At 37.5% G+C, this 11,942-nt stretch overlaps 2 protein-coding genes and 1 long non-coding RNA gene across 4 annotated transcripts in view; 1 reads left to right on the top strand and 2 right to left on the bottom strand.

Annotated features, from left to right (window-relative positions):
• The window catches only part of LOC126693787 (uncharacterized), a 59,086-nt gene that overhangs the window by 2,698 nt on the left and 44,446 nt on the right, over positions 1-11,942 (top strand). The window lies entirely within an intron of this gene.
• Positions 1-11,942, bottom strand: part of LOC126693786 (uncharacterized) — a 36,806-nt gene that overhangs the window by 4,297 nt on the left and 20,567 nt on the right. The window contains exon 2 of one of the 2 annotated variants that reach the window (XM_050389916.1): positions 860-1,078. The exons of the other annotated variant lie outside the window; for it this stretch is intronic. Within the exon in view, the coding sequence (XP_050245873.1) occupies positions 860-1,078 (219 nt within the window). The remainder of the gene's footprint in view (positions 1-859; positions 1,079-11,942) is intronic. 2 annotated transcript variants of the gene reach the window in all.
• On the bottom strand, positions 2,289-5,085 carry LOC126693784 (pentatricopeptide repeat-containing protein At5g64320, mitochondrial-like). Its single transcript, XM_050389908.1, has one exon. The coding sequence runs from the start codon at positions 4,791-4,793 to the stop codon at positions 2,598-2,600; it is 2,196 nt and encodes a 731-aa protein (XP_050245865.1). The 5' UTR covers positions 4,794-5,085; the 3' UTR covers positions 2,289-2,597.

Below are 11,942 nucleotides of genomic sequence, written 5' to 3'. Positions count from 1 at the left end.
AATGATACCAAAGGCCTAAGGATAAACTTAAGGATTAGGATTAAAATCCCCTGGTGGACCCTGGTGGAATGGCATTAAAAAATATAAATGTGCAAATGAGACACTTGACGGAATGTTTTGTTTTTAATAAGTGACACTTGAAGGAAAATTGTTTAAACCTAGGTAATAACCAACAAAATGCTGGGAAATTTACATCAGAAAACTCCTTTGGAAAAAGATCCACAGAAAACCCTCTCTAATGCAGTACTTCAAATAGAACCATCCAATTGAGAATGCATTAACTAAAACTACACCCAACAGTGGAGGCTGCTTTACAAGGAACTGAGAGAATTAGGGAATCCCTTTTCTCCCAAAAAAAAGGGAGAAGAAGAAAAAATGAAAATGTCCAACCAACTTGCATCCAAAACTTATGATAAACATTCTCACAATTGAATGCATGAAACTCCTGAGTCCTGTCTGGATTTAATGACTCTTGACTTTGTACAAGCCCTAGAAACTTATACAAAACAAATAATTGATTTTAGAAATGGATGTCAAGTTGCATTAAGTGCAGTCCATCTCCACACTCACCCCACTCATTAGTCATCACATTGGAATTCAACTATTAAACTACCTTTATGTGTCAACCTATATAATATGTAAAGTAGAAATAGAAAATTCATTAAAGAAAATGTCAACGTGCAGTAGTAAACAGGATAACAAAGAATTAATATAGAACGCGAGCATGCAAAAAATAAATGCATAATCTAAACTAGCAATTTCAGTTAGTCACATGTAAAGTAATATAAAACAAGAACCATGATAAGTCAAACACAAGTGGAGTTGGATAAATGCAAGACAAGGCAAAAGTTATACATACATCATCCTGCGCCTCTCGAAGTTCACGCAAACATTCTTCCTCCATCCATTTTTTCTGCTCTTCAAGTTTCTTTTTGTATGCACTCGTCACAAATTTGTCCCTGTCTGCATAGAGGTGGTCATCTTGGCTTCTCTCTTTCGCAATTTTTCTCTCATACACTACTTCACGGTATTTCTCTCGTTCTTTTGTTTTTTCTTTCAATAGCTGAATATATCTTGGCTGCAATAGAAACAAGCATGTTTTAATTATAAACACTATTTAACCAAATCTATGGAAAGACAAACAAAATTAAAAATAAATGCTCCAAGGTTGTAACAGAAACATAAAAAAAACCAAGCTATAATGATGCATATATATGTAAAACCAAATCAGGATTCTGTCTTCTGTTTTTTTTTTATTATATTTTTTACCTGCACTTTTAAAAAAAAACTGCCTGCAATTATATCCATGAATTATCCCTGAGAGAGAGAGAGATAATTTTCTTCTCTTTTGCCCCCGACAGAGGTCCCTTTTGAAGAACTCAACTACACTGAAGTTTCACAAAAATGTTAACACAGATGCAAAAAAAGAGAGCTTTTCTTTTCCTCTCAAAATCTGATGGTTTTTTTTTTTTTTTTTTCACTTGCCCATAAAACAAGTAGTAATAATAAACAAATCACTGTAATTACACAATTGTCGGCATATACAAACCTAAAGCTTAACATTAAGAGTTTAAAAATTATAAATCAAACTCAGGATAAAGCAGATAAGCCACAAGCCAAAAATGAAAAAAAAAAATCCCTAGCTAAGGCGTGTATAACTCTAATTATTCAGTTAAAACTTAAAAGACACTAATATTTATGTATAATCTATAAGTCAACAAAGAAGAATTTGATACACCATTATAATGGTCCCTGAGTACCACAACCAAGATTTCCATAAGACATTTTAGACCAATAACGCATTGCATAAGATCTTAAATTGGAGGATAAAACTTAACTCCCTAGTTCGATAATCAGATAATTAATATCACTGCATGCTTCCATCCCAATTGTTGAAGTTATCAAAGGAGAATTTACTTATTTCTAACAACACAACATACAACTATGCATGAACCACTGAGTTTGAATACTTGAAAAATGAACCAATACCAATTAAGTTTCTAAAAGTAAATAATCAAATACAGGAAATAAATCAGTAAAATAGCAGACATGTAGGAAAATGATAAATGATATGATCACCTCAAGTTTGGAAATGATTGTTTCTTCTTTGAAATATACATTATGCTGTGAAACCTTCTGTCTTAACCATCGCAAAACTGAGATGAGCCAAAAAAAAAGAACAGCCAGCCAACTTTTCCCTCATCCAACCCAAATTCCAAACATATGAAATGCAAGAAATTGTGCTTCGTAAGGGCCATTTCCTTAAATTACATTCACGTACGAAATCATACCAAAGTCATCTTCATAGCCATTCTGATTAGCTTCAAGCACAATTGCTCCCAAAAAGCAAACATTTACATTGAACAATCCAGGTGACTAGTGACCTATCCAAACAGAGATCCAAAAGCCTCAAATGATGTGCATTGCAAAATATTCAAAAGCAAGAGAATCAATGGTTAATCAGCAATACACTTGCTTGAGAATAGAAGATACGTGTGGATAATAGCTAAAACCAAATGTCCAAGCAACTCTTTCTGAAGCTTAACTAAGATATTAAACAAAGAGATCATTCCATGAGCAAAATTTCTTTCTAGACACTAAAACAGATCTGAGGAAAAAGTCTGACTCTCCTTGGCACTTTCTTTAACAAAATTGGAGACCAATAAATACCAGGTCACATTATTAGGTATGAAACCATTCTCCACTCCCTTATGTAGAATCAAATAGGCATTATCAAGCATGTCCTCTTTGCAGTGCCAACAGATTAAAGTGTTATAAGTAATAGCATCAGGACAGATTCCTTCAAGTTGTAATCGATCAAAGAGATTCCAAGCCTCCTGAAGACGCCTCATCTTGCATAAACCATTTATTAGGGTGTTATAAGTGACTATGTCTGGCATCAAACCCCGATGAATCATATCTCTTAGAAACTCGAGTGCATTATGTACTTTTCCAACTCTACAAAGACCATTGATCAAAATATTGCATGAGATATTATTAATATTAAGTCCTTTCCTCATCATTTCTTCAAACAGCGCCAACCCTTTCTCAACAGCCCCAGCTTTACACAGTGCCTTAATTAGGCCATTATAGGTGATTATATCAAGAGGGCATCCTCTGAATAACATTTCATTTACAAGCTTAAACGCTTCTTGGATCTCACCTCTCCTCAGAAAAGCATGAATCAAAGTGTTGTAAGTTACAGTGTTGGCAATTACACCCTCCAATAACATATCACGATAGACTCCCAAGGCCTCATCTATCTTGTTGGCCTTACAAAGTCCAAATATTAAAGAATTAAATGTAAAAATATCAGGTTTACATCCTTTCCTAGACATTTCACCAAGCATTTCCAAAGCTTCATTAACCTTTTCATCCTTGCACAGAGCACATATAAGGCAATTGTACCCTACTGTATTCAGACTAAGTCCCTTAGCTGACATCTCATTTAAAACATCACTAGCTTCCTCTAGTTGGCCTGCTTTGCAAAACCCATCTATCAATGTTGTGTATGTTACCACATTAGGTTCGCAACCCCTTATTTCCATCTCATTAACCAATCTGCAAGCTGAAGTCAAAGAACCCTTCTTACAAAGCCCATGAATCAGCATGTTAAACGTAAAAACATCAGGGGCACAGCCGATACTTAGCATGCAATTGTACATAACATCTTTGGCTTCATAAAACCGTCCACTAGTCACATACCCATTAATTAAGGTACTGAAGAGCACGACATTTGGAGCTGGCACTTTATTCAACAATGCCCTTGCTTCATCAACTTTCCCCATTCTACACAACCCATGCATTAAAACTCCATAAGTTATATTATCAGGGGAGAAACCCCGATGAAGCATCCGATCAACCAACTTTGCTGCCTCATGAATCCGATTGAGCTTGCAAAGGCCATGGATTACATCATTGAAGGTCTGAACATCAGGTGTACAACCCATAAGAAACATTTCATCCAAAAGTTTCAATGCTTCATTTACTCGATTATTCTTAGAGAGTGCATGTATCAAAGTCTGGTATACCACTGAATTCGGCACACACCCGTGCTTAGTCATGTCCCTGAGGAGAGAGCATGCAGAATCCACTTCACCAACCATACAAAGTGCTTTCATCACCACCCCAAAAGTGTAGGCAGTGGGAGAAACACCCTTGCTCAACATGTCATAGAAAACATTAGGTGCAACTTTAGGACAATTCCCAGCCACCAATATATCCAATACAACATTATAAGATCTAAAAGTTGGTTCACAAGAATAAATACCCCTCATATCCAAAAGCAACCTAGTTGCTTGGCCAGGCAAACTGGCACTCCCATAATATTTCATAATCATAAGGAAAAGGGTCTCTTTAAAGACAATCCCTTCTTCTTTCATCTGCATTAACAACCTATCTATGACCTTAAACTCCCCGGCCGCCCCTAGCTTATCTATCAATACATAATACACATCAAATGAATGGCAATAGCCCTTCTGGGCACCCGCCCATTCGAATATCTCCATTGATGTGGGCACGTCAAGTGGGAGCTCAAGCAATTTACAGAGCTGATAGGGGCTTATTTGATTAAGTGACTTCCTAAGCTCTTTGAGGTCAAAGGGTTTAAGTAACCTTTCCCACTCAGTCTCAGACTCTGATAATCCATTGTTATCATTCAAGAAGACTCCATGTCCATCATCACTAAAATTTCTACTACTAACCCCACCTAAGTAAATTGCAAAACAATGGGTTTTGAACAAAGATTGTAGCTTTTTGCTCGCATGGGTTGAAAGTTTTGATATTTTCAACATTACAAAGAATAAATAGCTAAGAATGTTCAGAAACTAACCCAAAATTCAGAGATTTGGAGTATCTATGAAGCAAAAAGGGTGGTGCAAGGCATGCCGACGAATTGAATCCAAAACCCACAGGCAGGCAGCGGCGGAGAGCAGCCAGAACGATGGCAGCGGAGGTCACAAAGGAAAACATTTAATGCTGGATTCTCGAAATCCAAACTCAGCAAATCCTGAGTTTCAGACCCTGGATTCTCACGAGAGCAGCCTTGGGAAGGTGAATGCTCAGCCGTGGGCCTCATGGTAAATGAGGGTTTAGCTGATCCAAAGTTATTGAGGTGGACCCTTCGGTTGGCCATGTCCCAAACCCAAAGCCCATTGATTTTAATAAGCCCAAACATAAACCTGTCCCTACGGTTGGCCAAATTTCAAACCCAAAGCCCTTTGACTTTTACAAGCCCAAACATAAACCTATTTTTAAATGGAAGCCCAAACCCTCCCAGCCCTCTATTACACAATATCAGACCCACCCACACTCTAAGTACTCCTTGCAGTTCCTTCCTCTCACCTAATCTCTTCGGCATCATCAAAAGCTGGTAGCGTTAAGGCCAACGCTAAGCTAACGCTGACCCACTTGGAACTGACATGCATCGAGAAGTTTCTCTCAGTGCTCGACAACTCTATGCCTCCGTGACTGAGTCTCTGTGCTCCAATGCTTCCGTGGATAAGTCCTTATGTTCTAATGGTGATGTGGCCTTGCAACGTGACATCCAACGGATCATCCATGAGCTCACAAACAACGTTATCAAGAAATGGGGGAATTCCGAGCAATGGGTTCTTGCATTACAAGATGGGAAGAAGGTGGCAGTCCCGATTCAAATTTCATTGCCATCGGGAGATGTCGTTGTCGAAGTGGACAACTCGAACCAGTTGGCGATGGTACTGGGGGTGTCATCGAAATCTAAGGAGATAAATTTAGAACTAGAAAAAGGGGTTGATATTATTGTGGAGGATTGGGTTTCAGATATTTGTTCCGAGGATACTTTTCAGTTTACTGATTCTTCACCACCTCTAAACATCGAACCACTGGCTTTCTCTTTACCTAGGGGCATCAAGAATAATTCTGAAGGGTCAGCAACTTGGGATGTGGAGAAATTGCTGGGTAAGGACAATTACTCAGAATGGTTTCAAGAAAAATTCAGTGGTTTTTATGATTTTCTTGGGACATCCCTTAAAGGTTTGGAAAAGCCAACAACCAAATTCCTGTTGGCTGTTGAAGCTGAGTTACAGTAGAGGGCTATTAAGGAAAAAACTGAAAAAGTCGTGAAGAGCTCAGGGAGGAAAGGAATAAGGGAATTGAGGGGTTCATTTAGCTCTGTCAATTATTGTTCAGCTTCTTTAAGGCGCATTGGTAATGGTAAGGACAGGGCTCTAATTATTTCCCAATGAATTTGAAGATTATATCTTGGAATGTTGGAGGTTTAAATGAGAAGGAAAAATGGCTCAAGGTTCGTAATTTTTTACGTTCTTGGAGATATCGTTTGTCTGCAAGAGTCAAAATTGGAATGGGTTACAAGAGGACTTGTTAGAAGTATATGGAGTTGTCCTTACATAGATTGGTTATATTTGGGTTCTAAGGGTGCTTTTGGTGGAATTTTGCTCATGTGGGACAGAAGGGTGGTTGAAAAGATAGAGGAAGCAGTAGGGCATTTTTTGATTTAGTGTAGGTTCAAAAATATCTGTGACCAATTTGAGTGGGCATTCACTGGTATCTATGGTCCAAATTTGAATAGGAAGCGTCAATTTATGTGAGAGGAATTGGCAAGCTTGAATAGTTGTTGGAATTTGCCATGATGTTTGGGAGGTGACTTTAATGTTATCTACTTTCCATCGGAGAGGTTAGGGTAGGAAGATTTTCTCGCTACATGTATGATTTTTCAGATTTTATATCTCTTCATGGGCTAATGGATAATCCTTTGGAGAGAGGTCTTTATACATGGTCTAACTCCACCTCAGCCTCTAGAATAGATCGGTTTCTCTTCTCTCCGGTATTGGCAGAATACTTCACACATTTCTCCCAAAAAAGGCTTCCTAGAGTGTTATCCAATCACTTCCCAATTCTTTTGGAGAGTGGGAGTTATCGAAGAGGGAGAATTCCTTTTCGTTTTGAGAATATGTGGTTGAAGGCAGAGGGGTTTTTAGATAAGGTGAAGTCCTGGTGGGAGAATTACCACTTTCAAGGAACTCCTAGTTACATTCTTGCCAAGAAGTTGACTACTCTAAAATCGGATCTAAAGAAGTGGAACGAAACAAATTTTGGCAATATCACAGCTAAGAAACAACTTTTATGGAGTAAGCTGAATGCTTTAGATGTAAAAGAGGACATTCAACCTCTAACAAAGGAGAAAAATTAGGAAAAAGCAACCTTTCGCGCTGAACTTGAGAAGGCAGCCTTGTTAGAGGAGATTAGCTGAAGATAAAAGTCCAGAGTGTTGTATTTAAAGGAGAGCGACTCCAATACGAGGTTTTTTCATAGGATGGCTAATTCTAATAGAAGAAATAATTGTATTGAGAACCTTATGATTGATGGGGCTTTGTCTTCTAACCAGGATAGGATTGCTGACCATATTGAACAATTCTATATGAACCTATACTCTGAGCAGCAAGAGCAGCATCCTTTCCTGGATGTATTGGATTTTCCAAGGATTTCAGGAGATAATGTGGATTGGTTAAAGAGACCTTTTGAGGAAGCTAAGATTTTTGAAGTCATCAAGGAGTTTAGTGGGGATAAATCTCCTGAGCCTGACAGTTTTTCGATGGCTTTCTTTCAAGTTTGCTGGGGGACTCTCAAATCAGACATCATGACTGTGTTCAACCATTTCCATGTTACAGCTCAGTTTGAAAAAAGTTTGAATGCGACTTTCATTGCTCTCATTCCTAAAAAAGTTGCAACAGTGGATGTAAAGGACTTTCGGCCTATCAGCCTTGTTGGGGGGGTTTATAAAATTCTTGCTAAAGTTTTGGCTATTCGTCTTCGCATGGTTTTAGGAGAGATCATCTCAGCTCCTCAGAATGCCTTTGTTCTTGATTCTTGATTCCGTTCTTATTACTAATGAATATCTTGATAGTAAATTGAAGTCTGGTCAGCCAGGGTTGTTATGTAAATTGAACATAGAGAAATCCTTTGATCAAGTGAACTAGGGATTTCTTACTCACGTGCTTGAGCGGTATGGATTTTCTGATAAATGGAGGCAATGGATTTCTTTTTGTTTATCAACGGTTTGTTTTTCTATCCTTATTAATGGTACTCCCTATGGGTTTTTTGGAAGTTCAAGGGGGTTACGGCAGGGTGATCCTTTGTCCCTTTTGTTATTTGTGTTGGTTATGGAAGCCATCGGTAGAATGTTGGATAAGGCTGTCCATGAAGGTCGTTTGTCAGGTTTTAGTGTGGGTGTTTCTGTTGGAAGATCTTTGATGGTTTCCCATGTCCTTTAAGCTAATGATACTTTAATTTTTTGTGATGCTAATATTGGTCAAATCCTGATTCTTTGTATGGTGCTCATTTGGTTTGAGGCCGTGTCTAGTCTGAAGGTAAATTTGGGTAATTCTGAGCTGGTGGCTGTGGGAGCAGTTCATAACATGGATCTTTTGGTGGCTGTCTTAGGATGCAAGCAGGGGTCTCTTCCAATGAAATATTTGGTTATTCCTTTGGGGGTAAAATTTAAGGACAAGTCAATTTGGAATCCAATTCTAGAGAAGATGGAAAGAAAATTAGCAGGTTGGAAAAAATTATATTTATTCAAGGGAGGTAGAGTCACTTTAATTAAAAGCACTCTCTCAAATCTCCCTACTTATTTTCTTTCTTTATTTCCTATTCCTACTTCAGTGGCCAACCGAATTGTTAGACTTTAGCGGGACTTTCTGTGGGGTGGCCTAGGAGATGAGCCCAACTTCCATCTGGTTGATTGGTCTATGGTGTGTACTCCGCTTTCTTCAGGTGGGTTGGGGATTAAGAACCTAAGAACTTTCAATGTAGCCTTATTAGGGAAGTGGTTATGGAGATTTGGGTAAGAAAGGGATGCTCTATGGCGTCAAGTGATAGAGGTGAAGTATGGTTGTGATTGGGGTGGTTGGTGTTCTAGCTCTTCCTTTGGTCCATATGGAGTCAGTTTGTGGAAAAATATTAGAAAAGGGTGGCACTCCTTACCTCCGTTTATTCTGTATGAAATTGGAGATGGATCAAAAGTGTAGTTTTGGCTAGATCATTGATGTGGAACTTCTCTCGCAGGCCGCTATCCTGAATTATATAGGATTTGTCATAGCAAAGAGGCAAGTGTGGCGGATCTAATGAGGTACACCAATGAAGTCCTCCATTGGGAAATACATTTTTGCAGGGATGTGCAAATCGGGAATTGGAAGCTTTCAAGAGCTTCATCAATACCATTTATAGCACTCCTATAAAGGGGATAAGGGAAGATAAGAGATGTTGGCTGCCTTGTAAGAGTGAGGGGTTCATGGTTAGTGCATACTACCATCTTCTAGTTGGCCATAGTAAGCAGTTTTTCCCTTGGAAAAGCATTTGGAAGCAAAAGATTCCCTCTAGAGTGGCTTTCTTTGTACGGACCGTTGCCTTGGGGAAATGTTTAACAATTGACATTTTAAGGAAAAGAAAGGTTTGCATTTTGGATTGGTGTTAAATGTGCAAGTGTAATAGTGAAACTGTTGACTATCTATTCCTTCATTGCCCGGTTGCTTTGAAGTTATGGGATATGGTGTTTGGTTTATTTGGAGTTTATTGGGTTATGCCAATGTCTGTTGTTGGGCTATTTGCTTGCTGGCAAGGTCGATTTGGTCGCTATCGTAATGGAGATATATGGATGGTTGTTCCTCACTGTTTGATATGGTGTATTTGGAAAGAGAGGAATAGTAGGTGTTTTGAAGACAATGAGCGTTCCATGCATAATCTCAAGCTTCTATTTTTTTGAACTTTATTGGATTGGTTCTCTGTGTGGAGAAACCAACCTTTTTCTTCTATTTTGGATTCACTTGACTTTTGTAATGTTCTTTTTTGATATGTTCACCCCTGTATACTCCATGTGTACTTGGGTGTCTCTCTCTTTTTGATATCAATGAATCTTTATTACTTATCAAAAAACAAAAGGCGAAATGGCAATGACCCTACTTCTGATTTGGTCTGAATTTCAGTTTCAGTGAAATGAGTGATGAATGGTGAAACTCTAAGAAAAAGTAGTAACACGTACCTAGAGAGAAATGGTGAGAAAACCATGGATGAAGAACAGAGAAATCAAAGTCGTGACCTCTCTATTGGCTGAGCCATGCTTGTTTAACTAGTAGAAATTCAAAGCTATGGTTTTTTACTTTTTACTTTTTTTTTTCTCTGAATTAGAGCTTTGGAGTTAGGGATGATACTGGGCCTAAAATTTCAATGGGAGGCCTAAGGCCTTATCGGAGGGGATGAAGTAACAGGCCTCACGTTCATATATTTGAAGTTTGAACTTTGAAGTGGCTTTGCAGCAAGTGTACTTATTTTGATTTTTAATAATTTTATATTAAAACAAAAAAATTTGAAATTAACAATAGTGTAATATATCTCTTATTTTTAGTTATGGAAATTGGAGTTTATATATTTGTGGATAAATAGGCCAAGTAAGTGTGTTGGGCCGTGGGCCTTGCCCGAGGATAAATATAAGCCGAAGGATGGTCAAAAGGTTTGTTAAGATTTGGAGACAATGGGCCGAGGATAGGAGAAGATAATAATTGATTGGCAATAGTTCCCGAGGAGCTGAGCCTCATTGGGAAAGCCTTGTGGAAGGTTGGAACCCAGCCATCTTGGGAATGCTATACGAAAGACAATCATTCTTTTGAGGATAAGCATCAAGGAAAGTAACAGAACTAAGCCTACAATAAAGGAAGAAATATCTTGGGTGAAGGTTGTCACCACCACATTAAATGCTTTGCACCAAACTAACTGGCCGTATTTATTGGGAAATGACATCTAAACAATGTTATTTCAGCTTACAGCTTTTCACAAAACTTCCAAGAGGTTCTAACGGGACAAACATCCAAGAGATTACCTACAAGATCAACAAGTGGAAGGTTGGGATGGAGGTTTGAAGGACTATATAAGACAGTGGTCATCGTAAAAAATAGGCATGGAATCTAAGAAGGAAAAAGAAAAGAAGAAAGACATTCTATTAACATAAGCTTGAATTAATATAAGAATACCTCATCCTCAAACTTGACTGAGGAGCACTATTTCTCTCAATTTGTGTTTGCATTCTTATTTCCATGAATCCCATTATCTGTGGTCTATATTTAATGTGCTAAGATGTTTTCCTGTAACACTCATTCTCTAACAAATATTTTGTTTTGGGCTTGTTGGGCCAACATGCATTGTTCTTGTTGGGCTATGGTGGCTCAAATTCCAATCCTTACAATATAATTGTTAGAAATACTATTAGTCTATTACTAAAGAGAATGATAATTTAAGTCTATATATTCCGCTCTGATTGTTTTAGCATTAACATTTTCTAAAAAATTGTTCATTTTTTAGAGAGCATTTTTTTTAAAAAAACTATCTCATTTTTTTGGTGTTTGGCAACAACCTTAAAAATGAGTTTGAAAACGTTTTCTAGTGTTTGGTATGCACAAATTTTTATAACATTTCTTGTATAATTTAAAACATGTATAACATGTGTATTGTGTAAACCCACCTAACGTAATCAATATAAATAAATAAAAAATAAAATGAATTTGGTTTCAAACTAAAATTTTGACAACAAATACAATCAAAATTAATTGTCTAACTTTCATGATCTCAAACACTCATCTTGCTCATATATATGAACAGTAATGTAAATAATATATATTCATAAGCTTTCATAACTCAAAATAGTCATAAGCTCTATTTAAATATATATATATATATATATATATAAATCAACCATACTTCTCATAATTCAAAATAGGCGTAAGCTCTATTTTAAATAGTTCAAAATGCCACATAGGCGAAATAATTTAACCGGGAAAATAATCCAGAACAAATAGTTTGATAAATACCAATGTAGGGACACGATTTTTAACGACTCAAGGTTGACGTTGGGCTCGTGTGTAAAGGGCCCGAACAATATGATTTGTAGAGAGTGG

The sequence above is a fragment of the Quercus robur genome, chromosome 7 (genome assembly GCF_932294415.1).
Source record: "Quercus robur chromosome 7, dhQueRobu3.1, whole genome shotgun sequence".
Classification (NCBI taxonomy): Eukaryota; Viridiplantae; Streptophyta; class Magnoliopsida; order Fagales; family Fagaceae; genus Quercus; species Quercus robur.
Note: the sequence above shows the minus strand (reverse complement) of the source record. Positions and strands in the feature narration are given on the sequence as shown.